General features: G+C 44.4%; 1 protein-coding gene across 1 annotated transcript in view; it reads left to right on the top strand.

Moving 5' to 3' along the window:
• Nucleotides 1-19,664: 19,664 nt before the first annotated feature.
• Nucleotides 19,665-20,949, top strand: part of CHST13 (carbohydrate sulfotransferase 13) — a 55,021-nt gene continuing 53,736 nt past the window's right edge. Inside the window, exon 1 of the mRNA XM_081184310.1 lies at nt 19,665-20,843. Coding sequence (XP_081040436.1) covers nt 20,750-20,843 — 94 coding nt within the window. The 5' untranslated portion in view covers nt 19,665-20,749. The remainder of the gene's footprint in view (nt 20,844-20,949) is intronic.

The raw sequence follows: 20,949 nt of genomic DNA, 5'->3' as shown, positions 1-20,949 counted from the left end.
GAGTGGAGTCTAGAGGGGAGGGACGAATTGGTAAATGTGCCTCTTCAAATGCACGTCCTCCAAATGGCTTCTAAGTAAAGTGTGTGTGAGGTGCCCTTCAGCAGATAAAGGTTCTGGCATGGGCACCCCCAGATCGACATTCTCAAAGCAGTGTTAGAAAAAGAGATATGAAAGCTAGGAGCTAAATGACACCTTAAACCTAGGTTATGGGCGCAACAACGGAATGTCTAGGCGTGCTATTTTAATAACAAGAATACAAAGCTGAAAAAGAATGAACTACAGCTAAAATATTATGTTCAGTTTTCACATGGTCTAGTCCTTCCCCTGCCCACCCCTCTAATATTCTTAAGAGGGTCTCTTCTCCAGTCTTCAGAGAGTAGCTGGAAGTAAGGTAAAGGTAAAGGGACCTCTGACCGTTAGGTCCAGTCGTGGCCGACTCCGGGGTTGCGGCGCTCATCTCGCTTTATTGGCCGAGGGAGCCGGCATACAGCTTCCGGGTCATGTGGCCCAGCATGACTAAGCCACTTCTGGCGAACCAGAGTAGCTCACGGAAACGCTGTTTACCTTCCCGCTGGAGCGGTGCCTATTTATCTAGTTGTACTTTGATGTGCTTTCAAACTGCCAGGTTGGCAGGAGCAGGGACCGAGCAACGGGAGCTCACCCTGTCGCAGGGATTCAAACTGCCGACCTTCTGATTGGCAAGTCCTAGAATCTGTGGTTTAACCCACAGCGCCACCTGCGTCCCTGTAGCTGGAAGTAGGGAGGCAGAAAAAGTTCCTCCTCTCCTTCCACTCTGCAGTTTTAATCTGAAATCTTAGGTGCAGTACTGCGCCCGGAGCTCAGAAACTGCTCACACTAATGAAATTCCCTTTCACAAAATGCGCCTAAAACAATGGGAATTTCAAACACTGTCTCAAAGGACAGCACTGCTCATGCCCCTGGTCCACTGGATTATGAGCAGATAGCTTCATTATAAACTAAACTTCTCCTATGTATTATAAACTAAACTATCTCATGTATATATTTTTTCCCTAAGAATGATGCACACTCACACACTGGGTCCTTTGAATTGTGATGGGGCCTGTCCATTCTCTATTCAAAGAGCTGAGAAGACAAATTTGCATTGGAGGAAACATTTCTTCTCAGATCATTCCTATCTCTCACACAATATAAATACCAATCATCCCCTCCCCCCCCCCCGCCCAGTTTCACTTGCTAAATCTAGAATCCAAGAACTGATTTTTACCTCCCATGGACTGCAACTTCCTGGTGGCCGGGCAGCATTGCAGTTTGATTATTTTATCACTCCAGAAAGTTGCTGAGTACATACTGCTGCAAACTCAAGCTTTACCCATAAAAAAAAAATGAAGTCGCCGATGTGCAACTTCCAATACACTGGTTTTCTTGTTCAAAGACAGCTTAAAGTTGGGGGGTTTCAGCAAAACTGGCAGTATTTGAATTGGAGGAAAGTTCATCTGTTTTACTCAAATGCAAATCTGGGGGGAAGCACAGCAAGCACTCATACCCTAACACTGTTTATTGGTATAATAAAAGACAGCTCAGTCTCAATTTCCATTACTCTAAAAACATTCTTGCTATTAAGTCAAGATATTCATAAGTTATAAGCACCATTGTAGAAATTTAAACATTTTGTCATGCTTTCATTTAGCTGAAGTTTGGGGTGATTTCCTACAAACTTTGAACTCTCTCAGGCTTCACAGAAATCATAGGCATTTTTATATTGCTGTGAAGTTTTCTGTGGGGGTCAGACAGCCTGTAGGCTGCTTGCCTGTGTTCCTTGTAATTCCTGGATCCAACAAGGATTCAATTGCTGGAATAGCCAGGCCATTTCCTGGTGAGGTAATGGCTGAAGTATGGGTCATTAAGGTAACAAAGGAAGTGGCTCTGTGCCAGAAGTAAAATGGATGGGGGCGGGGCTTCCCTCAACTGTCTGTTAATGAGAAAGACAAAGACCAGAGGTGTGTGAGCTAGCAGCTAGAAGCATGCTGGGCAGCTAAGAGACAGAGCCATTGCTGATTTCTGCTGGGATCCAAGGCTATAGGAGAAGAAAGACCCTCTTGGGGTGTTAATGCTGTGAGCACCATATGTCCTAGGTACGTGGGTGGCGCTGTGGGTTAAACCACATATTCTAGGGCTTGCCGATCAGAAGGTCGGTGATTTGAATCCCTGTGACGGGGTGAGCTCCCGTTGCTCAGTCCCTGCTCCTGCCAACCTAGCAGTTCGAAAGCATGTTAAAGTGCAAGTAGATCATAGAATCATAGAATTATAGAGTTGGAAGAGACCACAAGGGCCATCGAGTCCAACCCCCTGCCAAACAGGAAACACCATCAGAGCACTCCTGACATATGGTTGTCAAGCCTCTGCTTAAAGACCTCCAAAGTAGGAAACTCCACCACACTCCTTGGCAGCAAATTCCACTGTCGAACAGCTCTTACTGTCAGGAAGTTCTTCCTAATGTTTAGGTGGAATCTTCTTTCTTGTAGTTTGGATCCATTGCTCCGTGTCCACTTCTCTGGAGCAGCAGAAAACAACCTTTCTCCCTCCTCTATGTGACATCCTTTTATAGATTTGAACATGGCTATCATATCACCCCTTAACCTCCTCTTCTCCAGGCTAAACATGCCCAGCTCCCTTAGCCGTTCCTCATAAGGCATCGTTTCCAGGCCTTTGACCATTTTGGTTGCCCTCCTCTGGACACGTTCCAGTTTGTCAGTTTCCTTCTTGAACTGTGGTGCCCAGAACTGGACACAGTACTCCAGGTGAGGTCTGACCAGAGCAGAATACAGTGGCACTATTACTTCCCTTGATCTAGATGCTATACTCTATTGATGCAGCCCAGGATTGCATTGGCTTTTTTAGCTGCCGCGTCACACTGTTGGCTCATGTCAAGTTTGTGGTCAACCAAGACTCCTAGATCCTTTTCACATGTACTGCTCTCAAGCCAGGTGTCACCCATCTTGTATTTGTGCCTCTCATTTTTTTTGCCCAAGTGCAATACTTTACATTTCTCCCTGTTAAAATTCATCTGGTTTGTTTTTGCCCAGTTCTCTAATCTGTCAAGGTCGTTTTGAAGTGTGATCCTGTCCTCTGGGGTGTTAGCCACCCCTCCCAATTTGGTGTCATCTGCAAATTTGATCAGGATGCCCTTGAGTCCATCATCCAAGTCGTTGATAAAGATGTTGAATAAGACCGGGCCCAAGACAGAACCCTGTGGCACCCCACTAGTCACTCTTCTCCAGGATGAAGAGGAACCATTGATGAGAACCCTTTGGGTTCGGTCAGTCAGCCAGTTACAAATCCACTGAGGGGTAGCATAGTCAAGACCGCATTTTACCAGCTTCTTTACAAGAATATCATGGGGCACCTTGTCAAATGCCTTGCTGAAATCAAGGTAGGCTACATCCACTGTGTTCCCTTCATCTACCAGGCTTGTAATTCTGTCAAAAAATGAAATCAGGTTAGTCTGACATGACTTATTTTTCAGAAATCCATGCTGACTATTGGTGATCACAGCATTCCTCTCTAGGTGCTCACAGACTGTTTGCTTAATGATCTGCTCCAGAATCTTCCCTGGTATTGATGTCAGACTGACTGGGCGATAATTATTTGGGTCCTCTCTTTTCCCCTTTTTGAAAATAGGGACAACATTTGCCCTCCTCCAGTCTGCCGGGACTTCGCCTGTTCTCCAGGAATTCTCAAAGATGACTGCCAGTGGTTCTGAAATCACATCTGCCAGTTCTTTTAATACTCTTGGATGCAGTTCATCTGGCCCTGGAGACTTGAATACATCTAAACTAGCCAAGTATCCTTGTACTATCTCCTTAGTTATTCTGGGCTGTGTTTCCTTTGCTGAATCATTTGCTCCAAATTCTTCAGGTCGGGCATTGTTTTCTTTATCGGAGAAGACTGAGGCAAAGAAGGCATTGAGGAGTTCAGCCCTTTCTGTGTCCCCTGTTTGCATTTCACCATCTTCTCCTCTGAGTGACCCCACTGTTTCTTTGTTCTTCCTTTTGCTACGAACATACCCATAAAAACCTTTTTTGTTGCTTTTAACCTCTCTAGCAAGCCTGAGTTCATTCTGTGCTTTAGCTTTTCTGACTTTGTGTCTACACGTGCTGGCTATTTGTTTGAATTCCTCTTTGGTGGTTTCCCCCCTTTTCCATTTTTTGTACACATCCTTTTTTAATCTTAACTCAGTTAAAAGTTCTTTAGATAGCCACCCTGGCTTCTTTAGGCACCTTCGATGTTTCCGTCTCATTGGTATTGCCTGACGTTGTGCTTTTAGTATCTCCCTCTTAACAAACTCCCAGCCATCATGAACTCCCTTTCCTTTTAGTATTACTGTCCATGGGATCTCACCCAGCACTTCCCTAAGTTTTATGAAGTCGGCTTTCTTAAAGTGAAATTGAGTCCTAGTATGCTTGGCTGCTCCTTTCCGCTGTATAGTAAACTTCAGAAGAGCATGATCACTCGCACCTAATGATCCTTCCACTTCTACCCCACTAACCAGGTCATCAACATTGGTTAGGACCAGATCTAAAATGGCTGTTCCTCTTGTTGCTTCTCCCACTTTCTGGACAATGAAGTTGTCTGCAAGGCCAGTGAGGAATCTGTTTGACCTTATGCTCTTGGCTGAGTTTGACATCCAACAAATATCCGGGTAATTGAAGTCCCCCATTACTACTATCTCCCTTCCTTTTGCATGCTTGGCCATCTGTTCCAGGAAGGCATCATCTATGTCCTCCGTTTGGCTTGGGGATCTATAGTAAACTCCCACAATGAGGTCACTGTTATTCTTCTCTCCCTTAATTTTGACCCAAATGCTCTCACTTTGGCTTTGAGGTTCTAAATCTTGGATCTCTTCACAGGTATACACATCCCTGACATATAACGCCACTCCTCCTCCTTTCTTGTCTGGTCTGTTTCTCTGAAATAGATTGTATCCCTCCATTATTACATTCCAATCGTGGGACTTATCCCACCAGGTTTCAGTGATGCCTATTATGTCATATTTAGTTTGCTGTACCAAGAGCTCAAGCTCATCTTGTTTATTTCCCATGCTTTGCGCATTAGTGTACAGACATTGAAGTCCATTAATCATTCCCCCGTGACTCTTATTTAAGGATTTTTTTCCTCCCACCACTAGGTCTGCGTGCTGTTTGCTGCATTTGGTCTATGACATTTGGATGATCATCTTCATCAATTGATAGACTCCTACCTTCAGGAGCACTGTCTCCCTCCCCCACATTAGTCAGTTTAAAGCCCTCCTGATGAGGTTTCTAAGATTTTTGGCAAAAACATTTCTCCCAACCGTTGTGAGGTGCAGCCCATCGCTTGCCAGAAGTCCATCTTCAAGAAACTGCAGTCCGTGATCTAAGAATCCAAACCGTTCCTGTTTACACCATTTGCGAAGCCAGCTGTTCACTTCCACTATTTTTCCCTCTCTCCCTGGGCCACGTCGTTCAACTGGGAGGACAGATGAGATGACAATTTGTGCATTTAGTTGCTTCAATTTCCTGCCCAGAGCCTCGTAGTCTCTTTTGATCTTCTGGAGGCTATTGCTTGCAGTGTCATTGGTTCCCACATGAACCAAGAGGAAGGGGTATTTGTCAGTGGGTTTTATGATTCCTTGCAGTCGTTCAGTTACATCTTGGATCTTAGCCCCGGGGAGACAGCACACTTCCCGAGACATCTTGTCAGGCCCACAGATCACTGCTTCTGTTCCCCTCAGTAGGGAATCCCCTATCACCACTACACGCCTCCTCTTAGGTTTGGTCGGGGTTCTTCCGTGAGCTGTCCATTCCAAGGTCGCCTGCACATTCCCTGAGGACTGACTTTGCTGCTCGTCTTCATATACCTGATCGACTGTAATGAGGGAGAGATCCTCAAATGGAGTCTGCTCTTCGTCTTCCATGCTAGGGAGAGGACCTCAAAGCGATTGTGTATTTCTAAACAATCAGAACGAATCCTGGGCCTCCTACTTCTTTGAGTCACGTTTCTCCATATATCTGGCTCCTGTGTTGGTGAACTAGCCTCCTTCTCAGGGGAGTCCCCTGTCTCCTCCTTGGTGGAGACGGTGTGCTCTGTTGCTTCCAAGAAGAGCTCCAGCTCTCTAATTCTTTGGAGCGTAGCTACATGTTCCTCCAGTTGCTGGACTTTGTCTTTTAAGAGGGCAATCAACATGCAATTGCTGCAGGTAAAGCTGCCTGCAACCTTTGGCAAGATGGCAAACATTGCGCAGGAACCGCAGGCGACTGCAGCTGTTCCCTCCCCCTGCATCTTGAGAACGTGTCGTTGGGGGTGGCTACAGCGGTCCTCCATCATAAAAAGCATGAAGACAGGACAGATAACTCCCCCCACAAAAAAACCTAGGTCTCCCCCAACAAACGTTTGAGACTAGCTCCCCTAAATCTAAAAGATGGATTGAACTCACCTGCCTCAACAGAAACCCTGCCACCTCTGACCTTTGCACAGGGAGAGCAGCTAATCAGCCACAAAGAAACACACACACACACACACACACACACACACGAAAACCCTTTTTGCTCCTTCTTCAACTGCTGCCCTGCAAGCTCTGATAAGCTCCTCCCACAGCTAATCACCTGCCTCAACAGAAACCCTGCCCCCTCTGACCTTTGCACAGGGAGAGCAGCTAATCAGCCACAAAGAAACACACACACACACACACACACACACACACACACGAAAACCCTTTTTGCTCCTTCTTCAACTGCTGCCCTGCAAGATAAATAGGTACCGCTCCTGTGGGAAGGCAAATGGCGTTTCCGTGCGCTGCTCTGGTTCGCCAGAAGCGGCTTAGTCATGCTGGCCACATGACCCGGAAGCTGTACACCGGCTCCCTTGGCCTGTAAAGTGAGATGAGCGCTGCAACCCCAGAGTCGGCCACGACTGGACCTAATGGTCAGGGGTCCCTTTACCTTTACCTTTACCTTTACCATATATCTTAAAGTCACCACCTTCTCTGCTGACCCTAATTCTGATGAAGCCGAACCCTGAATAAGCACCTGGAGCCCCAGTAATCTAACACCGCTCAGAGATTTGGGATGGCATGCAACAATATAATTGTCTGATGCTATCCAGAAACTAATAAAAAATTATTGAGCAGGAGTGGCTTTTTAACATGATTAAATTCTCCGTGATGTGGACATCTTGATTTTTAAAATCTGCAGTGTTACATTTTAAAATGTAAATGGCAAATAAAACCTTCACTTGCCAGCAGCTCTATTAAGATGGTTTCTGTGCTATAAAATAGAAGTATGTTTCAAGCAGATGTGAGCACCTCATGCAGGGAGAAGTTCTACAGCCTGTAATTTGGCTTCATCCCACCCTAGCCTTGCTTTGAAAAATAAAGCATCTGCTTTTTATTTTTAATTGCACTACCAAAAGAGCTAGAAGAGGCAGGAATGATTGATTTCCCAAAATCTATTTTGGAAATGACCAACCTGTCATTGAATAACCCTAAGCAGCCAGCCTGTGTCAAACACTTTCCGGGGATATTTTCCGAAGCATGATTCAGAAGGCTTTTTGCTAAACAGCGTGTATCTTTAAATTTTTATTCCTAAACAGATGTGTCAGCAGTTCTACAATATCGCTGGCCTTGAATCAGCATGCTGAAACTAAACTTACTGTTCCTTCCCCCTCCCCCCCCCCAAAATAAAAATGTTTAAAGTTGGCAAGTGGTTGGTTGCCAGTTTCATCCTCCTCCCGGTCATTTACCAAAAGAGAAACATATACAACCAAAACAACTTTATAGGTATACATTATTTCTGTTATACCCCTAGAATAAGGTATGTTTTGTCAAGGTAGTTTCCTGCCCATTCACAGGGCTTATCCACATTGACCTTTTGCCCAGATCTTTCCAGGCAGAGGTCTGTGTTTTAACGCTCTGTGTCCAAGTGGTGGTTTGTGTGTGGGGGTTTTTGCCCTGAGATTTCCCCCACAAAACCTGCTCTTTACAGCTGAATCAGAGCAAACATCAATTCAGGTTTTCTGCAGATTGCCATTTGCTTCGACTGAGCTTTAAAGAATGGGTTTTTGGAGGGAGGGGGAAAAACCACTCTTGGACATGGAGCTTTCAAGCTTCGATTGTGCCTGGAAAGTGCAGAGGAAAGCTATGTGTAGATAAGCCCTTAGTGGCAATCTTTGCTTACATTACAGATATCAAGTGCACCATACATGTACTCAGAAGCATTGTGACCTCAGACTCATTTCACACAGAACAGAACGTGTTTCATCTTGCAAGTGAAAGGCATTCTGCAGATGTTCAAAGATTGCTTGCCTTTAGGTTTCTCCCCTGCCCACTTTTAAAAATGTACAATCTCCATTATCCAAGCAGGAAAGGATACTTAAAAGGCACTAGCATTGCCTCAAAAAAACATTCAGCCAAGAGCAATGATTTCAGTAGGTCTCACTTGAACGTGCTTAGGATCTTTTTCTTAAAAAAGAAAATCCATAACAGCAAATAGAACTATTTCTCTGTATGAAACAAATCATATAGTTCTGTAAAGATCTGAAACTGGCAGAACAAGAGGGAAGTTGGCAACACTGAACTTACTGCAGAAACCAATATTGCTTGCATTTATGGCAAATCCCACTGTATTCCTAAAGCTGCTGGGATTTATGCTCATGGCTACCTGGGATTGTTTGGATTCTGAATCTTTTTATGGTAGATACTGTTGTCTCCATCTCACGACCCTTTATGGACTCAATAATGCACATGTGGAGTCCTGTTTTATAGGTTTCTAAGCTTTGAACACCCAAGAGGATTGTAAGGTGATGCTCCTGTAAACACAAGACACATAGACTTGCTCTCCCCATTGAACTGGATGTGAAAGCACATGTATTTTCCACTTGAAAGTACTGCATAACAGACCCCTTCAAATGGGCAGGGGGGGGGGAATTATGCCCAGGCCTATTGTGATAGGGCTCAATCAATCCAGTTCAAATTACTGATTGAAATGCCAAGCATTGCTTTGAAAGATGAGGTGTCATTCCTTCATTCCCATAAGCACTTACCGGGCATTGCACAGATAATAAAACTTTTAACTGTATCAATACGATTCTCCCGGAGGTAACCACAGACAACATTCCTGTAAACTGCATTGTTGCTTGGATTTCAGCAGATGGCACTCTTATAAAAATGCAAATTTTTTGAAAGGCAATTTGTTTAGTCAGGCGAAAAGGTCTGACATCTAGGTGTGAAATCAAAATACAGTCAGAAAAAAAGTTCTTTCTGGCAGCACTAAAAAGGGGGGAAAGAAATGCATGAACCCTCTCACCTCTGAAACAGCTCTGGTATTCTACTGCATTCACACATCGCTAAGCCAGCCTTTGGGTTGCTAAGACATGAATGTGTGGGCTCTAAGAGAGGAGCTTACTGCTCTCTCTCTCCCCCCCCCCAATGCTAAGCTAAGCTAGGGAGAAGCAAAGTACAGTGGTGCCCCGCAAGACAAATGCCTCGCAAGATGGAAAACCCGCTAGACGAAAGGGTTTTCCGTTTTGTTTTTTTTTTATAAAATTTTTTTATTGGTTTTACAGAATTTTAAAGAACAAACAAACACTTAAAAAGACATACAAACACGTATAATTTCATAACATTTTTTCATAAACCTCTTTTCTGAGACTCCCCCATACCCCCCCTTTCTGCATCCCAATGTCCATAATTTTATAGCAACTCCCAATTGTTGCTTTCCAACCTCTGTCATCTTAGTCATCTCTGTATTCTGACCTTATATCACTGTATCCCTTTGTTCCTAAGAACCACAACACTCTAACATTCTTCAAGTTTATAATAGCTCTTAAGATAACTTTTAAATTTTCTCCATTCTTCTTCCGCCGTCTCTTTTCCTTGGTCACGGATTCTGCCTGTCATCTCGGCCAATGTCATATAGTCCATCACTTTCATCTGCCATTCTTCCAGAGTGGGTAGATCTTGTGTCTTCCAGTACTTTGCGATGAGTATTCTTGCTGCTGTTGTGGCATACATAAAAAAAGTTCTATCCCTCTTTGACACCAATTGGCCGACAATGCCCAAGAGAAAGGCCTCTGGTTTTTTAGGGAAAGTACATTTAAGTACCTTTTTCATTTCATTATAGATCATTTCCCAGAAAGCCTTAATCTTCGGGCATGTCCACCAAAGGTGATAGAAGGTACCTTCAGTCTCTTTACATTTCCAACATTTGTTATCGGGCAAATGATAAATTTTTGCCAGCTTGACTGGGGTCATGTACCACCTATAGACCATTTTCATAATGTTTTCCTTTAAGGCATTACATGCCGTGAATTTAATACCGGTGTTCCATAACCATTCCCAGTCAGCTGACATAATGTTATGTCCGACATCCTGTGCCCACTTAATCATAGCCGATTTAACTGTTTCATCCTGTGTATTCCATTTCAGCAGCAAGTTATACATTCTTGATAAATTCTTGGTATTGGGTTCTAACAGTTCAGTCTCTAGTTTTGATTTTCCCACCTGAAAGCCAATTTTCCTATCCTGTTTGAAAAACTCCATTATTTGATGATATTGAAACCAATTTTGTACTTTATGTTTCATTTTCTCATGACTTTGTAATTTCAGTTTATCTCCCTCCTGTTCCAAAATTTCCCAATACTTCGGCCATCCGACCTCCATATTGAGTTTCTTCACTGCCTTAGCCTCCACTGGTGACACCCATCTGGGGGTTTTGTTTTCCAACAGATCTTTATATCTTATCCAAACATTGAACAATGCTTTTCTAACAATGTGATTTTTAAATGCACTATGCAGCTTGATTTTGTCATACCATAAATATGCATGCCAACCAAAAGCATTATTAAAACCTTCCAGATCCAAAATGTCTGTGTTCTCGAGGAGCATCCACTCTTTCAGCCAGCAAAAAGCTGCTGCCTCATAGTACAATTTTAAGTCCGGCAGGGCAAAAACCCCTCTTTCTTTAGCGTCTGTCAATATTTTGAATTTAATTCTGGGCTTTTTGCCCTGCCAGACAAATTTCGAGATATCTTTCTGCCACCTCTTAAAACATTCCATCTTGTCAAGAATCTGCAAGGTCTGAAACAAAAATAACATTCTAGGCAATACATTCATTTTAATCACTGCAATTCGGCCTAACATTGACAATTTCAAATTTGACCATATTTCTAGATCTTTTTTGATTTCTGACCAACATTTTTCATAATTATCCTTATACAAATTCACATTTTTAGATGTCAAATAAACCCCTAGGTATTTCACCTTCTTGACCACCGTCAACCCTGTCTCCTCTTGGAATTCCTCCTTTTCCATATCTGTTAAATTTTTTCCTAGAACTTTGGTTTTTTGTTTATTCAACTTAAATCCAGCTACCTGGCCAAACTGTTGGATTATTTCCAGGACCTTTTTCGTACTAGTGTTTGGCTCTTGCAAAGTTAATACTAGGTCATCTGCAAATGCTCTTAACTTATAATGTTTAACTCCGACCTGCACTCCTTTAACCTGCTGGTCATTTCTAATCATATTCAGCAACACCTCCAGAACTGAAATAAAGAGCAATGGGGAAATTGGGCACCCCTGTCGTGTTCCTTTTTCTATCTTAAGTTCCTCAGTTATTACATTATTTACAATCAATTTAGCTTTTTGTTCAGAGTATATTGCCGCCATACCATTCTCAAAGCCTTGGCCTACCCCCATCCCATGAAGATTCTTTGTCATAAAGCTCCAAGAAATATTGTCAAAGGCTTTCTCCGCGTCCACAAAAATCAGTACTGCTTTAGTGTTTATATTCACCTCTAGCTTTTCCAAAATGTCTATTATATTCCTTACATTGTCTGCTAGGTGTCTTTTTGGGAGAAAGCCTGCTTGGTCCTTATGAATCTTCTCCATCAACACTTTTTTAAATCTTTTTGCCAAAATGTCTGCAAAAATTTTGTAATCCACATTAAGTAGTGATATTGGGCGGTAGTTCTTCAGTTGAGTCTTTTCAGTCTCTGTCTTTGGTATGAGTGAAATAAATGCTTCTTTCCACGATTCAGGTGCCTTTTTTCCCTCTAGGATCTCATTACAGACTTCTTTTAATGGTTGAATCAACCATTCCTTCAACAATTTGTAGTATCTGGAAGTCAGTCCATCTGGTCCTGGAGATTTGCCCAATTGCATATTCTGAATGGCAGCCTCTATCTCTTGTTCTGTTATTCTCTGGTTCAGATCCATCTTACTTTGATGAGAGATTTTTTGTAGTCCATATTTATCAAGGAATTTGTCTATATCTTCTTCATTTTGTGGGCCTTGAGTATAAAGTTTTTTAAAATAGCTCAGGAAGCAATTTCTGATTTCATTAGGTTTAGATATATTCTTTCCATCCACTTCTAGGCTTGTAACTGTATTTAATTTCTGCCTTTTCTTCAATTGCTATGCCAGAAGTTTGCCACATTTATTTGCCGATTCAAATGTCTTTTGTTTCATTTGCTTTATCTTCCATTCAATCTCTTGGTTCATCAATTCCATATATTGTGTTTGATATAACTTAATCTCTCTTAAAATCTCCTGGGACTTTGGTTTTACTCTTAATTTTTTCTCTCCTTCCTTTATCTTTTCCAAAATCTTTTCTTTTTTCTCATTTTGTTTTTTCCTCTTTATTGAGTTTTGTTGAATCAAGAAACCTCGCATCACAGCTTTGCTTGCGTCCCAGATCACTCTTTTTTCCACATCAGCCCTCAAATTTATTTCAAAATAGTCTTTTAAAGTTTTTTGGGCCTTCATAAGGATCTCCTTATCTCGAAAGAGGGTGTCATTCATTCTCCATCTAAATTGACCAGTTGTTGTAAGTTTCATTTCCATCTTCACAGCGTTATGGTCGGAGCAAGTTTTTGGGCAGATTTCTACCTTCTTAATCTTTGGAGCCATGCCACTAGTAATCCAAATTTGGTCGATTCTGGTCCAGGTCATCATTGCTTGGGAGAAAAAGGTTCCCTCTCTCTCCAGAGGGTTCCTTGTTCTCCATATATCAATCAAGTCCATGTTTTCCGTCATTTCAAAAAAGGTCTTAGGGAGTCTCCCTTCCTTGGTAACTGTTAGTCTTTGTGCCTTGTCCATGTTAATGGAGACCACACCGTTCATGTCTCCCATAATTATCATATTGTAATCCAAATAGTCCGTCAGAGTTTCATGAAGTCTCTTGAAGAAGTCAGATTTGCCTTCATTTGGTGCATAGATTCCAACAATCAAAAATTTTTCTCCTTGTACTTGTATCTCCACTGCCAAATATCTCCCTTGTTCATCTTTAAACATCATTTTTGGGGCCCATTTCTCTTTTACATATATCACAACTCCTCTTTTTTTAACTTTGTCTGATGAGATAAATTCTTGTCCTAGTCTTTTGTTTATAAGTAATCTCCTGTGGGCTCTGGTTATGTGGGTTTCTTGTAGACATATCAAATCCAATTGTTCTCTGTTCAAAATGTGGAAAACTTGTCTTCTCTTCAAAGGCCCATTGAGCCCATTGCAATTCCAACTAAGGAATTGCAGAGCCATCTTCTTATTTTTCTGACACTCCTCCAACAGCTCCAAGTTGTTGCTCTTCCTCTGATGGTGGTGGAATATGTCCAAACGATAGATTCAAAATGTCTATTGCTCTCCTCTGTTCTGCAATTGGGTCCACAGTCCCCTTCTGCAGGTCCTCTTGGTTTCTTTCCAAAAAATTCTCTTTGTCTTGAATAGTCTTTATTTTCACCTTCTTTCCCTTGTAATCAAAGGACAGTCCCTGTGGGAATTCCCACCTGAAGCGGATGGAGTTTTTCTTTAACAGAAGAGCCAAGTCCTTGTAGAAGTTTCTCAAATCCAAGATATATTTTGGGATGTCTTTAAAAATCTGTACAGCTGAGTTTCCAATTTGCAAGGCCTTTTCAAAGTGTAGTCCTAGTATTTTGTCTCTTTCTTCCTTAGATCTAAGTGTAATCAGACAGTCTCTCGGGGTCTTTCTGTTCTGCTTTTTACCCAATCTAAAGGCTGTTGTAATTTTAAATTCGTCTTCCTCCAGATCCCAGCAATCAGCAAACTCTTGTGTTAAAAACTCCGCGAGGTTGTCACTTTCGTTCTCTGGAATCAATCTCAATTTCAGATTTCTCTCTTTTCTCTGTAATTCCCACAAAGCCAAAGTTGCGTCGTGCTCATGAACCTTTTTGGCAATCGGTTCTAAATTCTCTTGGGTCTCTCCAGCGATAGCTCTAGCTTCTTCAGCAATTTTACGTGTAGCAGAATTTTCCTCAACCAATTTGTTTATAGATTCTGTGTTCTGATCTAATCTTGCTGATATTTCTGTTAATTTTTGTGTATTTTCTGAAGTCTGTTTTGTCAGAGACTCCAGGGATTGGTTTATCTTAAGTAAGGCTTGTGTCACGGCATCCATGGAGACAGCTGTCACTTTTTCTTGTCCTGTTGTTCCTGTAGGTCCAGAGGTTACGCCTGTGATCGAGCCTCTTTTCTTTAGTTGCTGTTGCTGCTGGTGGTGCTGTTGTTGTTGTTTGGTCTTGGCTCTTGTCAAGGTCGTTTCTCACGGGAGCTGTTTCCCAATGGAAAGTTCCACTGTCTTAAGCTGTGCCGACCTTTACTTTACCCTCTAGGGGGAGCAAATCAAAATGTCCAAATACAAAGGCAAAGAGAATATCCAAATACGTAGGAAAAGGAGAAAGAGAGAAATTAAAGCAAGTATAGCTGGAGGCTTGTAACTGCAAATTGCCACAATTTCCCAGTAGATACTGTCTCAGCCTGCTCTGATATACTGTAGCCAGCAATACAAAAACTTTATATCACAATGTAACTTTCACAGGGAGAAGTCAGTTCAGTGTCCTATTGTCCTATAAGGCAGACCGTTTCATGTTCTTGAGACAGCAGAGGCAGCAGAGAATTTTTCTTTTAAATAAATCATGCAGTTGCCAAAGTCTCTCTTGCCTCCCCTCTGCCCTGCTAGCTAGAGGGGAGCTCTAAAGTCCAAATGTCAGGTTTAATTAAACGAAAACAAAGTCTTTAACGGATGCAGCTTTTGAGTTCCGTTGCTTTCACTTTCATGCAGTCAGGGGAAGGCAGACTTCCTTAATTTTGACCTCCCCGTTTTTAGCCAAATTTCCAGGTTTTAATTCCAAATAAAGATTCCGTTTTACTCACGGATTTTTTCTGTCCGAAATTTACAGGAAGGAATCGGCGCTCTCCACTAATAGCGACGCGGCTTCACCCTGCGGGCTGGGTAGCGATTCTCAGCACCGCGCTCCCCCGATGTCGTTCCGGAGCCTTTAAAAAGGCTCTTTCTGCGGTAAAGGGGGCGCTTTTGGTGCCCACCGAATCTCCTCGTTCACAGGCTTCCGCGCCTGTGATTTTAGGGGTCCCCCGCTTGCCGTAGCGGGACAGACCCGAACTCGCAGGGCAGTCCTTTTCCAGAGCTCGGAAAAAGGACCGCCATTAGCGCTGGCGCCGACCGGAAGTCTCCAGGGTTTTCCGTTTTGGAGGTGCTTCGCAAAACGAATTTCCCATGGGCTTGCTTTGCAAGACGAATATGTCTTGCGAGTTCCTGCGGGGGTTTTCCCCTCCCCCCCTTTTTCCCAAGCCGCTAAGCTGCTTATCAGCTGATCCTAAGCCGCTAAGCCGCTTAACAGCTGATCCGCTAAGCCGCTTATCAGCTGATCTGCTAAGCCGCTTATCAGCTGATCCACTAAGCCGCTTATCAGCTGATCCGCTAAGCCCGCTAAGCCGCTAATAGCGCTAATCCGCTAATGGGCTTGCTTCGCAAGACAAAAAAACCGCAAGACGAAAAGACTCGCGGAACGGATTCTTTTCATCTTGCGAGGCACCACTGTAGCTTCAAGGTCCTCAGAGCAGTCCACACATTCATGTGGTCTGCATAAGCCATAGTTTGGCTGACTGTGATGTGTGAACCAGGCCACTGTGATCATGAGCAGGAAAAGCAAAATATTTTGTTAGAATGAGTACTAGAGGAAGTTAAAAGGGACGCGGGTGGCGCTATGGTCTAAACCACTGAGCCTCTTGGGCTTGCTGATCAGAAGGTTGGCGGTTCGAATCCCGTGACGGGGTGAGCTCCCGTTGCTTGGTCCCAGCTCCTGCCAACCTAGCAGTTCAAAAGTACGTCCAAAAGTGCAAGTAGATAAATAGGTACCGCTGTGGCGGGAAGGTAAACAGTGTTTCCATGCACTGCTCTGGTTTCGGTGCTCCGTTGCGCCAGAAGTGGCTTAGTCATGCTGACCACATGACCCGGAAATACTGTCTGTGGACAAACGTCGGCTCCCCTTGGCCTGTAAAGTGATATGAGCGCTGCAACCCCAGAGTCGTCTCTGACTGGACTTAACTGTCAGGAGTCCTTTACCTTTACCTTTTTAGAGGAAGCTACTGATGGACCTTCTTAATTAGCAGCATGCCAGATGTCATGTAAGAACATGTTGAATTTCAAGCAAGTGCTGTTGCTGCTGTTGGGGTACAGCATAGCACAAAATGGCAGCGGGGGGGGGGGAGGGAGGGCCACAACATGGTCTGGGCATGCCCTCCTCCCTCCATGCAAATAAAGCACGTAAATAAGCCATGGCCACATCTGATCACAGATAGCTCTTTCCAGCTCTCTGTTCTCAGTGGATGGAATGATGGGATCTGTCCCCGGCATCTAATGAAGTGCGGTTATGTTTAAGAAGTGTGTGTTCAGTGTTGGAGAGGCTCAGCCACAGTAAACAGGATCTGAGCAGGAAGAGCAATCAGTCTCATATGCAATGTGGATTTTTAAGGAATGCTTACAGCACTTACACCTGCTCTTGGTGGACTGAAAAGAGCTAGCTTCAGTTTCTAATACAGATATAAGGCTCATTTGAGAGTCTTCAGAAGTCATCATTTAGCCTACTTCACTGGATGGCAATGAGGATGAAAGGAAATTATACACTGGACAAATATATAACATTATGCTTTCTGTGACAGGAGTACTCCATGCTTTAAGACCTTCAGAAAAGCAGCTCTGGGGAGTGAGGCAGTAGTGCTACGCAGGGCCTTTTTAACAGTGGGCACAAAACTTTGGAACTTCCTCCTGGGGGAAATGCAATTCTACCCACTCTGCTCATTTTTTAATGCTACAGGAAGGAATGAGGTTCTTTGAATAAAAAGGTAGCACCTTCCCTGTCTGTTGTACTGGTTTCTTTCTTTCTGCTGTTTTGTTGTCATGGGCATAGCCCCCCTAAATCAAGTAAATCAATAAAAATACTTAACTAACTGAGGTTCTGCCTCCCCATGAAGCCTCCCCACCCCCCAACATAAATACTGACTATGCTCATGTTTGTTGGCTGTTCTTTTTACTGCAAGTAAAAAAAGTTTTTATCATCTGCTTGTTTGTTTTGATAGGTTGCTTTTTAAAAATGTATCCATTATTTTTTTTTAAGTGCATTCGATTTTAATGACATCAGGCCATGTGTACATCCTTTTGGCTGGGAAAGGTGGGGAATCAGGGTATGAATATTCAAATCCACAAATGAACACAAGCGATTAAACAACTACTATACAATCTACTGAGGTCATTGAAAGAAAAGTGGGGTGTAAATATAATATATACAATACCAATGAAGCCCTTACACACAGACCCCACGAAAGCCACCTTTACCCAAAAAATAGAGTTTGCAGCATTATGGAGAGGGCATTTCATGGCTTTCACATTCATTTCTTTTAGAAATGTTTTTTTTTGGGGGGGGGGGACTTTCCTGAGGCTACCAAGGTCATAGTACAAAGATTGAAGGCAAACAGTCTGGTTCTTCTGTCAGGTTTACATAACCTGCTTTGATTTTTCTCATCACAAACAGCCAGCTGAATCATTGTTTTTGCTCTTGCAGAATTCCTCTGTCCCCATACAATGCCACAGATGCTTTAGACCTGGCCAAGGATATCAGAAAGGATATTGCTTCACCCACTCTCTTCCACAAGCGGTGGAAAAATTGGGGCAGATTTTATTTCAGAGGAGAAAACACACTGGAGGCTTATGGCTCTGTTGAAATCTCTTCTCTCACTGTTATATACTGTGGGTTGAACACAGAAGCAAGAGCACATAGGCAGGCAGTGCCAGATTCACAGTAATGAAGTCATATTCAAACAAGCACTTTGAAATCAGTGGGTTTAAGTTTGTCGTCATGATGAACAAGCCCATTCTTTCAGTGAGTCTGCTTGGGAGTATGACTTAGATAGAGCCACAAAGGAAAAGCAGCAACTCTAAGGCTTCAGTGCACACTTACATGTAAGAAAGTCCCATTAGACTCAGTGGGAGTTACATCTGGGTAAGCAGCAAAGGATTGGAAAGCGCAAAGCAAAACATTTTCCTCCAAAAAACTCTTAAGCTCTTCGTGCACCTAAGCAGCATGAAGTTCCCCTTCTACCCTACAGGTGGAGGTAAGTTGGTCACCATGGTGATCTGCCTGCCAATAAATAGCCGTGGTGAAAAGTGGGATAGATGAATGATCAGTGTGTAAACACCACACAAGCAAAACGGGATGAAACCAGGATGAATTTAATTGTCCTATAACAAGCAAATCAGAGAAAATGCTCAGCAACAAGTTTATTCTTCTTATTTATTAAATTTCTATACTGCCCTTCATCTGAAGATCACAGGGTGGTTTGCAATATAAAAACACAAAAATCCACACCATACCCTCACAGTTTAAAATGCCATAGATCAGTGTTTCCCAAACTTAGATATCCAGCTGTTTGGGGCCTAAAATCCCCATCATCCCTGATCACTGGTCCTGCTAGCTACGGATGGTGGGTGCTGTAGTCCAAAAACAGCTGCAGACCGAAGTTGGGAAACCCTGCATAGATGGTTTAGTCAAAGGCCTGCCATATTCTCTGGTGGAGTTGCAATGCCAAGTCTGAAAATAGGCCTATAGAATTAAGCAGGAATCACCTCTCAGATGAAGCAATGGCAAAGGGTTCAGAGACTAAGGGACAAAAGGTTTGACCAAGTATTTGACTAAGGGACAAAGGGTTTAAGGGCAAAGGCTTTGAAACTAGTCAGATTCCAGTTCCCAGCAAGTTGTTGCTCTGCAGACCATGGGTGGGGAACCTGTGGCCCTCCAGGGGTTCTTGAACTCCAACTCCAACCAGGCAACACAGACCAGGGTCACAGAGGTTGGGAGCTGTAGTCCAGCAATGTCTGGAGGGTCACAGGTTCCCCATCTCACTGTATAGTAAATAGCAGTACAGTGGAACCTCGGTTTTTTACTTCCGAGGTGTGTTTGAAAACGGAAGCATTCACTTCTGAGTTTTCGGCGTCTGGCTTCCAAAACATTTGGCAGCCGAGACACTTGAAAACTGAGGTTTGACTGCACAATCAAAAGCCATAGATTTGGAGGTAGAATCACAGAATTCAGAGTTGGAGGGGAGCCTGAGGTTCATCTAGTCCAGTGGTGTCCAAACTTTTTTCAAAGAGGGCCAGATTTGATGAAGTGAAGGGCGATGAGGGCTGATGACCAAAGGGCCGACCAAAGTTGTTGAACTTTTTTAGGGTTTAAATTGTTGAGGGTTTTTTTGGATTTTACCCCAGGAAATAAACTGCCACAGGGGCCGGATTAAACTGACCAGCCCCTGAAACAGACTTTGGACATGCCAGATCTTGTCCAACTCCCTGCAATGCAGGAATCTCAGCTAAAGCATCCATGACAGGTGGCCATCCAAGCTCTGCTTAAAACCTCCAAGAAAGTCCACCACCTCCTGAGGAACTGTTCTAGATCAATTCCCTGTGGGAAGTCCAGATAGAGCATCTCCACCAGACGTCCTCAAGCAGAATCTGAAGAGCCATCCACCAAGGAGCTACTTTATACCACGCTGGACCAAAAACCCATCTACCTCATCACTGTCTGTGGGTCTCCAGGGTTTCAGCCACGAATGCAGGTGCTGCTTAACTAAAAACTCCCATCCTCCATGGCCACGGTCTGCGCTGCCTGGGGCTGATGGGAGTCGTAGTTCAGCAACATCCGGAGGGCCGAAAGTTCCCCACACCCTCCCCTAATCCACCCCCACGTCCTACTCTTCTGACCCTTGCCCTGAAGGCTAAACCTCGACGCCTAGGGACGAACGGCTGTGCCTGCTAAATCGCGCCAAGAAGAACTTTTCACATGCTCAGAGGCGGCCCCGCTTTTCTTGACGAGCATATAAGAACCAACCCCAACTCAGGCGGGACCTGACACAGGTACGCGGCTTGGGAAAGGAAAACCGCAACTCGGAGCGCGCCTGGCGACTCCCCTTTCAGCCGGACGCATCCACGGGGCAGGAAAGGGGGGAGCCGCCTTCCGCACGTCCCGAACGAGCCGCGCAACGAGCTTCCGCTCGCTTTACTCCGCCTGATCCCCTCGGCGAGAAGCGTCAGTAGCCGGGCGGGGAGGGAAAGGAAAGGTGTGGGAGGGCGGCGCGCCTCCCTTCGACGCCCTCGCCCGCTGTCTCTCCCCCCCCCCGCGCCACCGCGCCGCCTTAGTCCGGCCCTGCCCCGCGCCGAGGTTTCCCTTTGCCCTGAGGGACTGCGCTGTGCTGCTCTTGCTTCGCGCCGGAGAGGCAGAGCCGGCGGCCGGAGGAGCTGGGCGTCGGGAGGCGCCCGCAGCGACGCCGCCAGCGGCAGCGCGAAGCCCGGGCCATGAGGAGCCGCCGTGACTCTCTAGCGACTCCGCGCGACTCCCTCGCCGCCGCGGCCCCGAGGGATGCCCTCTAGGCGCAAGGATGAGGCAGAGCAGGGGGCAGCGGATGGTCCTGGCCACTTGCCTGGGCTCTCTGCTCCTCGTCGTCTTCTACTTCCAGAGCAGCTCCAACCCAGGTGAGTTAAACATTCACCCCGCAGGCAAAGGTCCTCGACCCGGCCCCGCTCCCCAGCTCCACCGACGCGCCTCGTCGCTTCCCTTCTCAAGGCGTCTTTTCTTCTC

The sequence above is a fragment of the Podarcis bocagei genome (genome assembly GCF_964188305.1).
Source record: "Podarcis bocagei genome assembly, chromosome: 2".
Lineage (NCBI taxonomy): Eukaryota > Metazoa > Chordata > Lepidosauria > Squamata > Lacertidae > Podarcis > Podarcis bocagei.
Note: the sequence above shows the minus strand (reverse complement) of the source record. Positions and strands in the feature narration are given on the sequence as shown.